The sequence below is a fragment of the Phyllobates terribilis genome, unplaced genomic scaffold (assembly GCF_046119375.1).
Source record: "Phyllobates terribilis strain yellow unplaced genomic scaffold, ASM4611937v1 Scaffold_1__5_contigs__length_1240528914, whole genome shotgun sequence".
NCBI lineage: Eukaryota > Metazoa > Chordata > Amphibia > Anura > Dendrobatidae > Phyllobates > Phyllobates terribilis.
The window spans coordinates 865,384,908-865,401,960 of record NW_027362761.1 but is presented as its reverse complement, the minus strand read 5'-3'; the positions used below and the strand labels follow the sequence as shown (position 1 = coordinate 865,401,960).

Here is a 17,053-nt window from a genome sequence, read left to right as displayed (position 1 = left end):
GTCAACAGGCCGTATTAAAATTCATTTCTTTGGGGAATCGAAGCCACACAGCGCAGGAGCTCTGGAATGCCATCAAGCAGCAGAGCGACGTGTGGTTTGTGCCAGCGAATATCCAGCCAGGCATGGTAGTGTGTGACAATGGCCGAAATCTGGTGGCAGCTCTGGGCCTAGGCAACCTCACTCACATCCCATGTCTGACACATGTGCTCAACTTGGTCGTGCAGAGTTTTTTGAGAGACTATCCGGATCTTGATGCACTGCTTCACAAGGTCCGCATAGAGTGCGCTCACTTGCGGCGTTCCAGCAACGCAAGATCACGCATTGCAGCTCTGCAGCGCCGATTACTTCTTCCGGAACATCGCATCATATGTGACCTACCCACCAGGTGGAATTCAACGTTACATATGTTGGAGAGGTTGTGTGAGCAGCAGGCAGCAGTAATGGAGTACCAGCTGCAGCAGGCACAAACAAGTCGCAGTGCGCTCCGTTCACACTTCACCACCACTGAGTGGGCCTCTATGAAGGACATTTGCCACGTTTTGCGTGCCTTCGATTATTCCACGCGGATGGCGAGTGCAGATGATGCACTAGTCAGCATGACTATCCCCCTTATCTGCCTGCTTGAAAAAACACTGCAAGCAGTAAGGGAGGAGGTTTTGGAAGAGGTGGAGGATGAGGAGTCACAAATGCCATCTGCTTCTGTACAGTCTGCGCAATGTGGTTCCTCACAAAGGCCTAGGCAGGGGACACTTTGTGAGGAGGATAAGGAGGAGTCAATGGAGGAGGAAGACATCTGTCCAGAGGAGAGAGGTACACAATGCTCTAGTAGTCAGTATTTAGAGCGAGGGTGGGGTGATGCAGAGCAGGCAGAGATCACGCCTCAAGCAGGGGACAGCGTTTCTTGGCCAGTTGGCAGTCTACAGCACATGGTTGATTTCATGCTGCAGTGCCTGAGAAACGACCGCCGCATCGCCCACATTCTCAACACGGCTGATTATTGGGTGTCCACCCTCCTAGATCCTCGCTACCGGGACAACTTACAAAGCCTCATAACACCGTTTAACCGGGAGCGTAAACTGCAGGAGTACCAAGACTCACTGGTGCATTCCAACCAAGAGCAGTGCTGCTAGTGCTTTACAAAGCAGCTCAGTGCGTCGAGGCAGTGGAGGAAGCTCTGCACAAAGAGGGAGCAGAAGCAGCGCCTCAGCACAAGGCAAGACCAGTATGGCCCAAATGTGGCAAAGTTTTGTGTCCCTGCCGCCACAAATGTCTACACCATCACAGACGGCTCCAGTCAGCAGGAGGCAACGTTTCCGTCAGATGGTGACAGACTACATGTCTTGCCCTCTCAGTGTACTCCCAGACGGCTCTTCCCCCTTCAAGTTTTGGGTCTCTAAGCTGGATACATGGCCAGAGCTTAGCCAGTATGCATTGGAGGTACTAGCTTGCCCTGCTGCTAGTGTATTATCGGAACGCGTCTTTAGTGTCGCAGGTGGTGTACTAACAGACCGTCGCATGCGACTATCCTCCGATAACGTTGACCGGCTTACTTTTCTGAAAATGAACAAGGCCTGGATCTCGCATGAATTTGCCAGTCCTCTTCCAGAATAAATAATTGGTTGGCAACAGTATCCAGGTCTCCTGTAGTGTTCATGTTTCTACCACCTGAACTGTAATCCCTGAGCCCCAACACCGCAAGTTGCTGCTCAGAAGTGCCGTCTGCACAGTCAATGCTTGCTGCCGTGTTATTGGGGTTCAGTCACGTCAGCTGATCCCCATCTGTGTGTCCGGCAAATTCTACTGCTCTGTCCACATCCACTGTACTACAGATTTAAAACTTGCTCCAATTACACCTCTTCCTCCTCTGTTTTTAGTATTTACCCTGGGCTCCAACACCGCTAGTTGCTGTTCAGAAGTGCCGTCTGCACAGTCAACGCTTGCTCCAGTGTTATTGGGGTTCAGTAACGTCAGCTGATCCCCAGCTGTGTGTCCGGCAAATTCTCCTGCTCTGTCCACATCCACTGTACTACAGATTTAAAACTTGCTCCAATTACACCTCTGGCTCCTCTGTTTTTAGTATTTACCCTGGGCTCCAACACCGCTAGTTGCTGCTCAGAAGTGCCGTCTGCACAGTCAACGCTTGCTCCAGCGTTATTGGGGTTCAGTAACATCAGCTGGTCCCCTGCTGTGTGTACGGCAATTTCTCCTGCTCTGTCCACATTCACACTACTACAGATTTTAAAGTTGCTCCAATTACACCTCTGGCTCCTCTGTTTTCAGTATTATCCCTGAGCTCCAACACCGCCATTTGGCGCTCAGAAGTGCCGTCTGCACAGTCAACACTTGCTGCCGTGTTATTGGGGTTCAGTAACGTCAGCTGTTCCCCTGCTGTGTGTACGTCAATTTCTCCTGCTCTGTCTACATTCACACTACTACAGATTTTAAAGTTGCTCCAATTACACCTCTGGCTCCTCTGTTTTCAGTATTATCCCTGAGCTCCAACACCGCCAGTTGGCGCTAGGAAGTGCCGTCTGCACAGTCAACACTTGCTGCCGTGTTATTGGGGTTCAGTAACGTCAGCTGTTCCCCTGCTGTGTGTACGGCAATTTCTCCTGCTCTGTCCACATTCACACTACTACAGATTTTAAAGTTGCTCCAATTACACCTCTGGCTCCTCTGTTTTCAGTATTATCCGTGAGCTCCAACAGCGCCAGTTGGCGCTCAGAAGTGCCGTCTGCACAGTCAACACTTGCTGCCGTGTTATTGGGGTTCAGTAACGTCAGCTGTTCCCCTGCTATGTGTACGGCAATTTCTCCTGCTCTGTCCACATTCACATTACTAGTCTACTACTGATTTTAAAGTTGCTCCAATTAGGCCTCTGGCTCCACTCTGTTTTTAATATTTACCCTGGGTTCCAGCACCGCCAGCTGTTTCCCAGCAGTGTCTTTGGCACGGGTACTCCCTCCTGCCCAGCCTGGTTCCAGCACGCCAGCTGTTTCCGGGTAGTGTCAACGTCACTTTGCCTCTAATGCGTTGTCCTGTCGTGTTGCGGTCGGGTTAGCCGACTCTATGGTGCCTGCTGTTTAGGTGACTCCTATGTGGGCTTCGGGATCTGGCAATGAAGGCTGGTTCCATAGTGCCAATAGGACAAGCACCCCCTGTAGGACTGTGGGTTTCGGTAACTGCGGCCGGCTTGCGGCCTTGCAACATTTTTTTTCATGGGTACCTTCTGGTACCCATCCGAGTTCCAGTACCGTCAGCTGGTTCTCGGCAGTGCCTTTGGCTTAGGTGGCTCCTTCTTGGTATCCAAGTTCCACCAACGTCTGCTGGTCCTTGGTAGTGCTTTCTGGCACAGGTACCTCCTGCTTAGTAACCGGGTTCCAGTACCGTCAGCTGGTCCTCGGTAGTTCCATTGGCTCTTGTACCTTCTGCTACCCATCCGAGTTCCAGTACCGTCAGCTGGTTCTCGGCAGTGTCTTTGGCACGGGTACTCCCCCCTACCCAGCCTGGTTCCAGCACGCCAGCTGTTTCTGGGTAGTGTCAACGTCACTTTGCCTCCAATGCGTTGTCCTGTCGTGTTGCGGTCGGGTTAGCCGACCCTATGGTGCCTGCAGTTTAGGTGACTCCTATGTGGGCTGCGGGATCTGGCAATGAAGGCTGGTTCCATAGTGCCAATAGGACAAGCACCCCTGTAGGACTGTGGGTTTCGGTAACTGCGGCCAGCTCGCAGCCTTGCAACTTTTTTTTTCATGGGTACCTTCTGCTACCCATCCGAGTTCCAGTACCGTCAGCTGGTTCTCGGCAGTGCCTTTGGCTTAGGTGCCTCCTTCTCGGTATCCAACTTCCACTAACGTCTGGTGGTCCTTGGTAGTGCTTTCTGGCACAGGTACCTCCTGCTTAGTAACCGGGTTCCAGTACCGTCAGCTGGTCCTCGGTAGTTCCATTGGCTCTTGTACCTTCTGCTACCCATCCGAGTTCCAGTACCGTCAGCTGGTTCTCAGCAGTGTCTTTGGCATGGGTACTCCCTCCTGCCCAGCCTGCTTCCAGCACGCCAGCTGTTTCTGGGTAGTGTCAACGTCACTTTGCCTCCAATGCGTTGTCCTGTCGTGTTGCGGTCGGGTTAGCCGACTCTATGGTGCCTGCAGTTTAGGTGACTCCTATGTGGGCTGCGGGATCTGGCAATGAAGGCTGGTTCCATAGTGCCAATAGGACAAGCACCCCCTGTAGGACTGTGGATTTCGGTAACTGCTCGCAGCCTTGCAACTTTTTTTTTCATGGGTAACTTCTGCTACCCATCCGAGTTCCAGTACCGTCAGCTGGTCCTCGGTAGTTCCTCAGCCTTCTTGTACCTTCTGCTACATTTCCAAGTTCAAGCTTTTTGAAATTGTTCCTGATAATCACTCTGGATCTCCCTGACGAGGACCCTGAAGACGAGGACCCTGAAGAACACCCCGAAGAAGACGAGGACCCCGAAGACGACGACCCTGAAGACGACGACCCTGAAGACCACCCTGAAGAAGACGAGGACCCCGAAGACGATGACCCTGAAGACGACGACCCTGAAGACCACCCCGAAGAAGACCAAGAAGATGACCCTGAAGAAGATGAGCAAGAGGACAAAGAAGAAGACAACCACCAAGATACAGAAGAACAAGAGACAGAAAACAATGAAGCAGAAGTACAAGAAGCTGCAGAACAAAAAGCGGAAGAACATTAAGCATAAGACTAAAAATCAGAGCAAAAGATATTATCTAAATTATAAGCAGAAGAAGACTAAGCAGTGTATGGGGGTGAGTCCGTTCCTCCTCGTGGTGCCCCTGGAAAAGACCTGCTGCTGCAGGCCAAACTGAACGCGGACAAATCCTGTTGTAAATCTTTTGTGACGGGCAGAACGAAAGGTGTAATGTTCAACCTTTTATAGATAACAACTACAGGAATGCCTGCCACAAATAAGAATATGATGAAGAAGTAGAATATGAAGAATGTAAAAAAAAAGAATAATACGAAGAAGGTGAAGAAGAAGAAGATGAAGAAGGTGAAGAAGAAGTTGATGAAAAAGATGCTGATGCTGAGGATGATGAAGGAGAAAGTGTGGGAGAAGTAAAAAAGAAGGTGAAGAGCATGGAAGTAGTGAAACATAAATATCTGACAAAATATAAAAATACTTAACATAGTCAATATTTCCGTAACTCAGAACGTCTTAAAAAAAATATTAATTCCTGCTATTCCATTTGGGCTAAACCTCTATGCCTTTATTGTCTCCCCCACCTCCCCCAATACATTCTACATTATTCTTAGCTGTTTTCCTTCATGTAGAATTAACCTACAAGGAAAGAAAGGGTTTATTTTCATTCCGATATTTCTGTCCCATTGACTTGCATTGGGTTCCGGTATCGGAATCGGCGATATCCGATATTTTTTGAGTATCGGTCCGATACAATCCGATCCGATATTTCCCGATATTGTAAGGTATCGCTCAACACTAGTGATTATATATATTTTTTATTTATTTGTTTTAAGTTATGACTCCTAGTGGAAAAAAAGGAGGGAAAAAAAACAAATGTGCGAAAATGATCCTGTCCTGATCCTTAAAGGGTTAAATATAAAACTGGCGCCTCATTCCTGCCGTGTAGACTGTTGTTAGCAGACGACATGCACCGTCAATTAGTTTTGGGCTTTTTTGCAGTTACACACATTCAACACTAGATGGCGGCCGACACTGAGCGGATGTAAGCAACGCTCTAGCCGTGCTGATTCAGCTTGGACTGGTTGCTTCGTGTCACGTGACTGCAGGTTAAAGGTCGGCTGCGTGGTGTGGGGTCGTGTACACAGGTCTGTGCTTCTATCTATATCGCTGCTCTATACCGCTGCTCGCCTGCTTTGTCCGGGAGACTCTGACTCATGGAAACCAATAATCACTTAGGAGTAAAAGCATAGTCTGAACTGTTCCTATAAGCAGTCCTAGAGCTGAATCCCAGACTACATGCATCTTCTTAGGTCCTGGGGGGCTGTACATAAGACCCATTATTACTGACCCCTCTAGTCACTTGTCTGCATCATATTTGTAAAAGCACAGAACTGATCTACCGGTAGATGTGCCACGATCTGCCGATAAACAAGCGCTCCCTCCTTTGTGGGCTAATCACTGGGCATGTATATAGTGCTATGATCAGGAACGGTTATCTGTCCATCTAAAAGAGCGTTAAAGGGGGCTGTCCGTAGCCTGGGGGCCTGTCCGTAGCCTGGGGGTCTGTCCGTAGCCCTGGGGGTCTGTCCGTAGCCCGGGGGGGTCTGTCCGTAGCCCGGGGGGGTCTGTCCGTAGCCCGGGGGGGTCTGTCCGTAGTGACTTGCACCATATTTATGATGTATTTTAGACACTTTTAAGACTTTTCTGACCTCAGTGATAGGGGCTTAGCTTAGTATAGTATGCAACACAATGCGCCAAAAAATGCACCAAGATTGGGGCACACATTTCTGGCACAAAGTAAGCCAACTAAAGGGTTGGGTAAACTTAGACTGGACAGATTTATCAGACAGCATGAACCACTGTGATAAATCTGGTGCATTTTAAGCTTGTCTAGTGTAAGCTTGCACTGATGAAGAATTAAGGTCCAGTTACACGGACTGACCAGCAGCACCAACCGCCCGCTGATCGGTAAGGGCAGTCGTATTACTAGCCTGTGTACACGGGCAGACCGCGGTAATCAATGTGCACTAAGCAATCTGTAGTAGATGATTGTTCTCGGCAGCTCGAGTCCTGTCTATACAGAATGATGCTCTGTGGAAACCAAAGATCATTTCAGCTGATGAACAAGCGTTTTGCTCGTTCATCGATTGATCGGCAACCGGTTTACACTGCAAGATTACCATGAAACGAGCATCCCTAGGATCACTTGTTTATGATAATCTTGCAGTGTAAATGCATCTTTAGACTATTTTGATAATTATGTCCCATTGTGTGCAACAAGTACTGCACAGTAATACATGGGCTACAGGATGAACTGTGCTTATTTTTCCACTTGCAATATATAGTAGATGTTGACGTGAATGTTTTATGACTACATTCATTTAGGTGCCTTATAAAAGCTATAGTGAACTGTAGCTGACAGCCTCTGTGGTAGAAGGACGTACAGCAGACTTACAAATAACTCCCTGCACATCGCTGTAAGGATGGAGATGCATCTCAGACTGTACATCTGCCCTAAAAGGGGCTTTTCTCTTTGTACAATGCCTTTAGTGGATGAGTGTCTTGATATTGAGCTGATCCCAGGGTGTCCTGCAGCAGGTTCCCAAGTCATCAGCTATAAACCGCAGAGGAGCCCCCACCAAGTGTTCAGTCCTGCCGCTCCACCGCATGGGATATTAAGCATTGCACGTTTCCCACTGAAGCTGTCAGTAATGCTTTCATGTCCTAGGGCCTCCAGAAGGTGAAATATTTTTTCCAGCTGCTCTTGAGCTGGGGACTCCATATGTAACTGAATATTACTTAATAGGAGACAGCACTTTAAAGAAGCACTCCTCCTCCCATCAAAGTTTTTATTCTCTTAATGTAATGCAATCATCATATTATATAGCACTGTGTACTTACAATTGATCATTTTGCCTTTCTACCCCGCTAATTCTTCTGTTTCCCATTAGGGCTATGACATCACGTGATTAAAGACTGATTAGCTGAATCCTTCTAAGTTCTATGTAGAAACAGGAGGACAATTTTCTCTGCGCAAGTCATGAGTCACTGCAAAAGTCCCTGGCAGGGCGGAGCAGCTTGGTCAGAAGTTAGAGAGGAACCATTTATGCAGGGAAAAGAGACTTCCTGTTTCTCCATAGAGTGTACAAACGAGAAGAATTAGCTGGGTAGAAGGGCAAAATGAGCAATTGTAAGTACACAGTGCTATATAATATGATTGCAATATATTTAGGCTATGTTCCCACACGTTGTGTTTTTCAGCTTATTTTGCTGCAGATTTTTATGTAAATTTTCAGCTCCGTTTTGCAGTATCGGCAAAGTCTATGAGAAACCAGAATTCTCAGCTCTCACATCTTGTTTTTTGTTTTGCTGCGTATTTTGTGCTTGGTTGTGTTTTTGGAGTATGGAGCATGTCGCTTCTTTCAGTGTTTTTTCACCCATAGGAAGTAATGGGTGCTGAAAAAACGCACCAAAAAACGCAGGTAAATTTTTTTTTTTTTCAGCGTTTTTGATGGCAAAATAGAATGGGGTTCTTTTTTTTTTCACAGAACTTTATGTACATGCATAAATAGAGACAGAAGGACAGTGAAAAAATCCGCTGAAAAAATGCAGCAAAACCTGCAGATTTCCTGCCAGAGATCAGTTTTGCTGCAGATTTCTGAGTGAAAAAAACACAACATGTGGGAACACAGCCTTATAGGATAACAACTTTGATGGGGGTGCTTCTTTAAGGATACACTGCAAGTCTTATCTTTCTCACTCTTCAACCACTGAGCCCAGACAGTTATCAAAATGAGTAAAATGTAGAGATTAGCAAATTGATTAAATACAAATTGAAGTTTTGTGAAATGTTTCGGAATTCGTTGAAGTTGACGAATTTTAACAAAAATAGCTGGCACAATTTTACACATTGCTGTAGGTTCCATCAGCCAGACGAGGTCGCATGGCTGGGCGGCTTCACCCATACTGCCTTAAAGCTATCACATCACATGTTATGGCACCGCCAAACCAGAGGGACTATCACAGACTGTATAAAAGCAGAAGCAGAAAATACAGCAGCCGTAGGGATAGGTCGACATAAAACTGGACAAATTTGACAGATGGTGTGTGTTCTAGAATAGCAGTGAAGAAGATTAGTGTATAGTCTGAAAAATAGATCATATGGAGATTCAATTGATAAATGATACTGAGAGAGTGTTTGCTTGTTTCTTTTTTTTTTGCAGAATTAAGGAACCAATATTATTGAAGGAAAAAAAAATGTAAAAATGTAACTCTTGTGACAGCCTCCCAATGTTTGCATGTAACAAACTACCAACTTTTTTGTTTCTACTAAATGTGTTAATTCTAACATAGTAAAAATATCTGATAAAAAGAAAAGTTGAATTAGATGGGCAAATGTGAATAAAAAAAAAACAAACATACCTCGGCATCTGACAATAAGAATATGGGAACCATAGGCAGCATCATCACCACCACCGCTAGCATTCACCGTCCTCACAGTAGTACTACCAATACACAGGTCAAGATTGGTTTCCTTTTTCTCCAACAAGCTTATTAATGGATAGCAAGCAGAAGACATTATGGATTATATGGCGCATCACTCACAGCAGGATGAGATTACCTCTGACAGTGACAAAATCAGTTTGAGTAAGTGTAAGAGTTAATCTATTTGATTGCAGACGTTTAAGTTTTGTCAGTGACCTCTGTCTTTTCTGACCCCTATTTCCCCAAGCCAAATAATACCTGATTCTAAGGAAGATATATCACAAGTTCTTCCAGTTAATGGGTGAACAGTCAGCGTTTGGACTTGAACAATACGAAGGCCAAAGTAGGTAGAGGACGAGTCAAACTTGTAGCTGTGTTTGTGGTGGTGATAGTGGCACAATTAGGAGTCGTAGGGAAAGGAGCTCTGGATGTTTCCCACCTGGAGACCACTTTCAGCTGAGAGGAGGAGAATTAGAAGGCGGAAGAATTTATTATGTGGTGGACAAAATCTGGGAACCATATTGGGTTGACATGAAAGTGATGTCATCAGACGAGGAGGGTGCTGGAGTCGGTAATACAGAACAGAATCTATGTCTGGCCAAAAGGTCACATGTGTCTTCTGCGGTCAGCTCGGGAGTAAGTGGTGCCGCAACTGCTGTTTGTAGATGAGGCTTAACAGTGCCTGAGAGCTCTGGTTATAGTCAGCAAACAATACACTCAGTCACCCCCTTTTGTGCCAACTCAACTCCTACCCGGTCAAGTTGCTGGTGGGCAAGTTACTGCTGTACAACTTAGTGGCATTTACTTTCTTCTTGAGAAAGGATGGTGTGTGCCCATTCCCGCTGGAAGATATCCAGTCTCCATTATTTCTCACATGTGTACTTTGGCCCACACTCTTTTGTACGAGAGCACTTTCTAGACACGGCAATGAGCTTGACCATGCACCACATCGTTAAAACGGTTGTCTGTTCTTAAACTACAAGTCTGCTGTCACTCTTCAGATTCTCTGGTGCTGGCACCTGGAGAGGAAAGGGCGTGACCGCAAGTATGCTATTGGCATATATGCGGTCACGTGCCAACTAGACTGTATTTGGCCTCGCTCAATGTAAGTGTATTGAACGAGGACGGATACAGTCTAGTCAGAATGTTCCTGGAAGTATGCTAATCGCATACTTGCGGTCAAATAACCTCTCAGTGCCGGCATCGGAGAATCCACAGTGTGCAGTGCGCACTCTGAGGATTTCCAAGTCTGCAGTCACTATGTTTAAGAGCAGACAACCCCTCTAACCCATGGAGCAGCAATTATGTACAAAGATAGTAAATGTCTTTCACGGCCCACTGGGTCAATGTTTTAAGTTTCAGTGATGCACCACCACAACCAGTTTGGTTCAAATGCCAACCGGCACTTATCAATTTCATCCTACACCTCTTCCACTCCACATCATCCTCAATATATATGGCCCCATCCCCCAAGAACAACAGGGCAGATCATTGCATCCACTTTCCCTTTTTATTTTTTTTCTTTCTTGTAAGCTTACAGTAAATGCTGCCAAGCTGTTTTTACAGTTTAGGAGCAAGGGGAAAATAGCCATGCAGCGGACGAGTTGCTCCTCTGCAACAAGAAGCAAAACTCGCCCTCGATGGCTCCCCGTCAATTATAATTGCGCATTGTTGTAAGTGACAATGATGGAATTCAACACTGCATATACTGGAGCATATGTATGAACAACGTAAAGCTGTGACTGATTGTATCATGCAGAAGGCAAACTAGAGCATAAATTACTTTGAAATCTGCCATTGGAAGCTGATGAGGGACTCTTGTCACCTACTGAGGCTCTTCAAAGAGACAACTAAGTATGTCAGTAGAGAGAACTGTATAGACAAAAATATCTAAAGAGGCACATCAAAGAACAGCTATGCACAAACCCAAATACATAAAATAATCAGATTTCTTGTACTTTTTATCTAAGGAAAAAGATTACAAACACTTACAAGCTGCTAAACAACACCATTAGTGCAAATAAATAATGCAGTCCTGTATCCACGCTTCTCAAAGATATGGGGTATATTGATGTCCGTCCATGTTCCTGATTATTCGGTAGGGAGTATAGCTTTGACTATGCCATAACACTCATATTTATATTGGAAAAAAACACTCACAAGGATGTAAAAAGGATTATGAAAATACAGCAACTTCTACTTTTTCACTGCTGTCCTGGGGCTGTTGTGGACCCTCGGGGACAATGTTATATGCAGCAGTATGAGGAAGAGCAGCATCAGTTGATTGGGGAGATAGATATACAGTACAGACCAAAAGTTTGGACACACCTCATTTAAAAAAATTTCTGTATTTTCATAACTATGAAAATTGTACATTCACACTGAAGGCATCAGAACTATGAATTAACACATGTGGAATTATATACTTAACAAAAAAGTGTGAAACAACTGAAAATATGTCTTATATTCTAGGTTCTTCAGAGTAGCCACCTTTTGCTTTGATGACTGCTTTGCACACTCTTGGCACTCTCTTGATGAGCTTCAAGAGGTAGTAACCGGAAATGGTTTTCACTTCACAAGTGTGCTCTGTCAGGTTTAATAAGTGGGATTTCTTGCCTTATAAATGGGGTTGGGACCATCAGTTGTGTTGTGCAGAAGTCTGGTGGATACACAGCTGATAGTCCTACTGAATAGACTGTTAGCTGCTTTTTTCTTGCCATAATACAAATTTTAAGTAAAGAAAAACGAGTGGCCATCATTACTTTAAGAAATGAAGGTCAGTCAGTCCGAAAAATTGGGCAAACTTTGAAAGTGTCCCCAAGTGCAGTTGCAAAAACCATCAAGCGCTACAAAGAAACTGGCTCACATGAGGACCGCCCCAGGAAAGGAAGACCAAGAGTCACCTCTGCTTCTAAGGATAAGTTTATCTGAGTCACCAGCCTCAGAAATCGCAGGTTAACAGCAGCTCAGATTAGAGACCAGAGTTCTTGCAGCAGACACATCTCTTCAACAACTGTTAAGAGGAGACTTTGTGCAGCAGGCCTTCATGGTAACATAGCTGCTAGGAAATCACTGCTAAGGACAGGCAACAAGCAGAAAAGACTTGTTTGGGCTAAAGAACACAAGGAATGGACATTAGACCAGTGGAAATCTGTGCTTTGGTCTGATGAGTCCAAATTTGAGATCTTTGGTTTCAACCACCGTGTCTTTGTGCGACCCAGAAAAGGTGAACGGATGGACTCTACATGCCTGGTTCCCACTGTGAAGCATGGAGGAGGAGGTGTGATGGTGTGGGGGTGATTTTCTGGTGACACTGTTGGGGATTTATTCAAAATTGAAGGCATACTGAACCAGCATGGCTACCACAGCATCTTGCAGCGGCATGCTATTCCATCCGGTTTGCGTTTAGTTGGACCATCATTTATTTTTCTACAAGACAATGACCCCCCAAACACACCTCCATGCTGTGTAAGGGCTATTTGACCAAGAAGGAGAGTCAAGGACAGTCACCAGACCTGAACCCAATCGAGATGGTTTGGGGTGAGCTGGACCGCAGAGTGAAGGCAAAAGGGCCTACAAGTGCTAAGCATCTCTGGGAACTCCTTCAAGATTGTTGGAAGACCATTTCCGGTGACTACGTCTTGAAGCTCATCAAGTGAATGCCAAGAGTGTGCAAAGCAGTCATCAAAGCAAAAGATGGCTACTTTGAAGAACCTAGAATATAAGACATATTTTCAGTTGTTTCACATTCTTTTGTTAAGTATATAATTCCACATGTGTTAATTCATAGTTTTGATGCCTTCAGTGTGAATGTACAATTTTCATAGTCATGAAAATACAGAAATTTCTTTAAATGAGAAGGTGTGTCCAAACTTTTGGTCTGTACTGTATATCAGGCAGAAGACGAGGCTCACAGCCAGTGTGAAATTAAAAATGATGACACTGACTATGATGACCAGTTTTCACAGCGGGGTGAAAAGTGATCTCGGGGACCTCAGCCGTGCTGGCGAGCATGGCAAGCTGCATATTCAACTGCATGTGGGATGACAAGTAAAGCATTGACAATAGGATAGCCATGCTTTTAGACTCTCTGTAAAAGCAAAAAGGGGTAATTTTTTTTCTCCAGCTTCTTGAAAAAAGAAAAAAAAAAGTCAAAATTGACATATTACCCGGATAAGCTGTGTTATAAACCACACAAGCATACTATCATCGTAATCGTTCTGACCTGGAGAATCATGTTGCTAGGTGATTATTACATTATAATAAACGCTGTAAAAACTTAACTGCAAAAACACAGTTGCGGAATTGCATTTTTTTCACCATTTCGTCCAACTTGGAATTTTTTTCCTCCTTTTTTTTTTTTTATTTTTTTTATTTTTTATTACATTGTGTAATAAAATGAATGATGTTATTCAAAAATACAACTCCTGCAAAAAATCAAGCCAACATACGGCTAGATCGATGGAAAAATAAAAAAGGTAAATGCAAGAACAGAAATTGATGTGTCGCAAAGGAGTTATTGATGTCCGATGACTGTTGTGGCCAACCATTGCCTTTTAATTGTCATATTTCATGGAAAACTTCTTTTAAGTTATGGCCAACAAATCTGTAATTGGTAATCTAGAATAATTCTGTGCTGATAACATTATTATATGGGTTGTCAAGGTTGTACTGAAAAGTTTGCAGTGTTTCTGTGACCTCGGATTGCCAAACTGAGACCTTGTGCGATTCACACTGTCACCCCTGTATTTCCCGTGCGGGTGGGCGGTCACTTGACCACATAGATGCAGTTTGCATATTTATGGTCCCATACCGACACGATTCATCTGGCTTCTCTCAATAGAAGAGAATTGAAAGAAGCTGGCTGAGTCTAGTCTGCATGTGACTGCCAGTGTGCAAATCTTATATGTGGTCATGTGACTGCCCAATCACACATGCAATACAGGAGAATCATGACACTGTTACGATTTAGCAGTCTGCAGTCACATAATATGACTGTTGACTTTTCATTTTAGCCTGGACAGCCCCTTTAAGAATTTGTGTTTTTACAATTAATTTTTTTTTGTCTATTCAGCAGAAAACTTAGAAATAAGTAGCTACACTTTAGAAATGGGATGACTAAATAGGATTTGTATACAATTTACCTCCAGGTATTCAGACAAGAGTGTTAGATGTCACCAAGAAGGAGAAGATTGAAAAACTGTGCCTGGAAATTGATAGAATTGATGTTCTTTTCAATGTAGCTGGGTAGGTAAATTGGCCCATCTATATGTCTGACATCCTTTATCTCCTCATGTACTGTATATGTCCTGTAAAGCATAGCCCTGAATTGCCCCATACATAAGCCAGTCACAATGTAGGCCTTCATGTGTGATGTTGCCAATATATTCCAAATATTCAAAAAGTCACACATGAGTTTTAAAGCGATAGATCTGCCAAAAATCATGAGTCCACTGTATAGGTGGAAATAATTACATCACCCCTATATACTCCATCTGGCCTGGAGTAGCTAACTCAAACACTCGGCTATCTTTGAAGTGACTGGGCAAGTACTCAACTGGGTCTTCATACAACTTCCCCTGACCACATTCTGGCAGCTCAGGATCTAGCATTTATCATTTATCCAGTGGATAAGTAAAAATTTGTTGTAGGCAGAATATGCCTTTTAAAAGGTATGCACCAGATGTGCACCCGTCCCCTGCCTCGTGAATTCCAAGTTGTGCTCCTCAGTGACGTGAGGTTGTTGTGTGATGTGACCACTGCAGCTGATGTCCTCTCTGGAGGAACATTGAGGAGTTGTAGCCAATTAGTGGGAGTTTTCCAGTGGTGACTAACCCATTTATCCTACTGTCTCCTTCCTGACTATGTTGTAAGCCCTGGAGGACATGGTCCTCTCTCTCTGTACCAGTTCTGTCCTGTTACTTTATGTTTATTGTACTTGCTTGTATTTTGGCATACGCATTAGATATATGTACTGCATAAAAGAAATATGTCCTTAAAGGGACACTTCATGTGAAACTCCTACCCATATTGACCTATAATCCACCAACATAGTCCTATAATAATGCTAACAAACTTAATAACCTGCATAACCTACAAATCAGCCCCAATGGAATTAACAACATTGGAAAAAAACAAATCTACGCTTTAATTAATTAATGTATTTTGAAAAATATTTAGATTTGAGTCCTCAGTGGTTGATACCTTTTCAGTTAGCCATTAAAAAGTTAAGCCATTAAAAGGTATCAACCACTGAGGACTCTCAAATCGAAATATTTTTCGGTACAAAGATAGATATTTTCCCTGTATACAATTAGCCAAAACCCCACAAGAGTACGTACAAAAAAACCCTCTAAAAACAACACGGGAATCCTCGAGCACAATCCTAATTATGCATATACACCACAATAGGTTTCACAGGTTCACCAAAGGTATAAAGAATTACAGAAAGAGGTGCAACAGAAACCAATGACACCATATCCAAAGTATCCACCAGAAGGTTAAAGGGAACCTGACAATAGGTTTTTTTGACCCAAAAATAATTTAATCTTTGTAAAGCATCTGAAATGTTGATGACATGCATAATTTGTATTATAGGTCTGTTTTCTAGAAATTAATTGGCAAATGAGCATGCAAAATGCAGGGGGCGTGGCCTGCACTTCTGTTCTCTGGCTTCTCCTGCCCCTTTCACCTCCCGCCGCTGGCCTCTTGTCTGTGACTGACCGGTCATTCTTCTGTGACCTGCTCCCCTGCGCTAGATCTCACTCAGGTGCCATAATTTCCAGAGGTGGCTCATGCAGAAATTGATAATTGGACTCTCACAACACCATCAGGACCTTATTGCGCATGCACCACCCCTGGGAATGATAGCACCTTGACGAGATCTTGGGTGGGGGAGCAGGTCACAGACAGGAATCTGGCAGCGGAAGAAGAAAGAGAGGCCAAAGAGCTGTAAGTACAAGCCAAGCCTCCTGCACTTACAAACTCATATGCATAAACATTCACCAATTACTTTCTAGAAAGCAGACTTTTAATAAAAATGTATGGACGTCCTCAACATTTCAGATACTTTACATAGATGATTAGTTTAGGGTCTAAAAACCTGCTAACAGGTTCCCTAATAGAATGCTTCATAAGTTGCAGGGCAAATCACACAAGCACCTCTGCGCACGTTTCGCTTCTTTGTCAGGAGACATGTTTATGAATTTGGGATTTCTTGTATATGTATTAATTAAGTATTTAGTTTTTTACATTGTGGTTAATTCTGTTGAAACTTCTTCCCAATTTTATATGTAGTGCAGAGTCTAAGGGGGTAGTGTATGGCACAGGGATTTACTCTTTAGTATTTGGGAATAACTGTGTCATACACTCTCCCCCGGGCCCTGAATGTGGCATAACACAGTGTTATATATATTACAGCTGGAGTGTTTCTTTACTAGATGTGTCTATTATGTGATACTGCTTTACTTGATTTTGTTGTTGTTTCAAAGTGGTGTACTCTTATTAATCCTAAATCTTTTTTTTCTTTACATTATAATCTGTGGTATATGTGTTAGATTTGTTCACCATGGATCCATATTGGATTGTGAGGAGGCAGATTGGGATTTCACTATGAATCTCAACGTGCGAAGCATGTATCTCATGATCAAAACATTCCTGCCAAAAGTAAGGGCACAATGTTCTCATTCATCAATGCCGTATGTATTGTTTAACGCTTAGATCTGTAGTAGCTACTATATGTAATATGTCCTGTGCATTGTTAAAAAAATATACAAAAAATTAATTTTTCAGCTTTGTAAAAAAAAACAATGCAGTGAATGAAAGGCTTTGTGCACTGTTGCAACCATTTTTTCACGTGTCCTCTGTTTTAATATTCTCTTA

At 43.9% G+C, this 17,053-nt stretch overlaps 1 protein-coding gene across 1 annotated transcript in view; it reads left to right on the top strand.

Annotated features, from left to right (window-relative positions):
- The first annotated feature begins 5,704 nt into the window (after positions 1 to 5,704).
- Positions 5,705 to 17,053, top strand: part of LOC141171762 (dehydrogenase/reductase SDR family member 6) — a 30,878-nt gene continuing 19,529 nt past the window's right edge. The window contains exons 1-3 of the mRNA XM_073655408.1: positions 5,705 to 5,832; positions 14,323 to 14,419; positions 16,729 to 16,837. Coding sequence (XP_073511509.1) covers positions 16,784 to 16,837 — 54 coding nt within the window. The 5' untranslated portion in view covers positions 5,705 to 5,832; positions 14,323 to 14,419; positions 16,729 to 16,783. The remainder of the gene's footprint in view (positions 5,833 to 14,322; positions 14,420 to 16,728; positions 16,838 to 17,053) is intronic.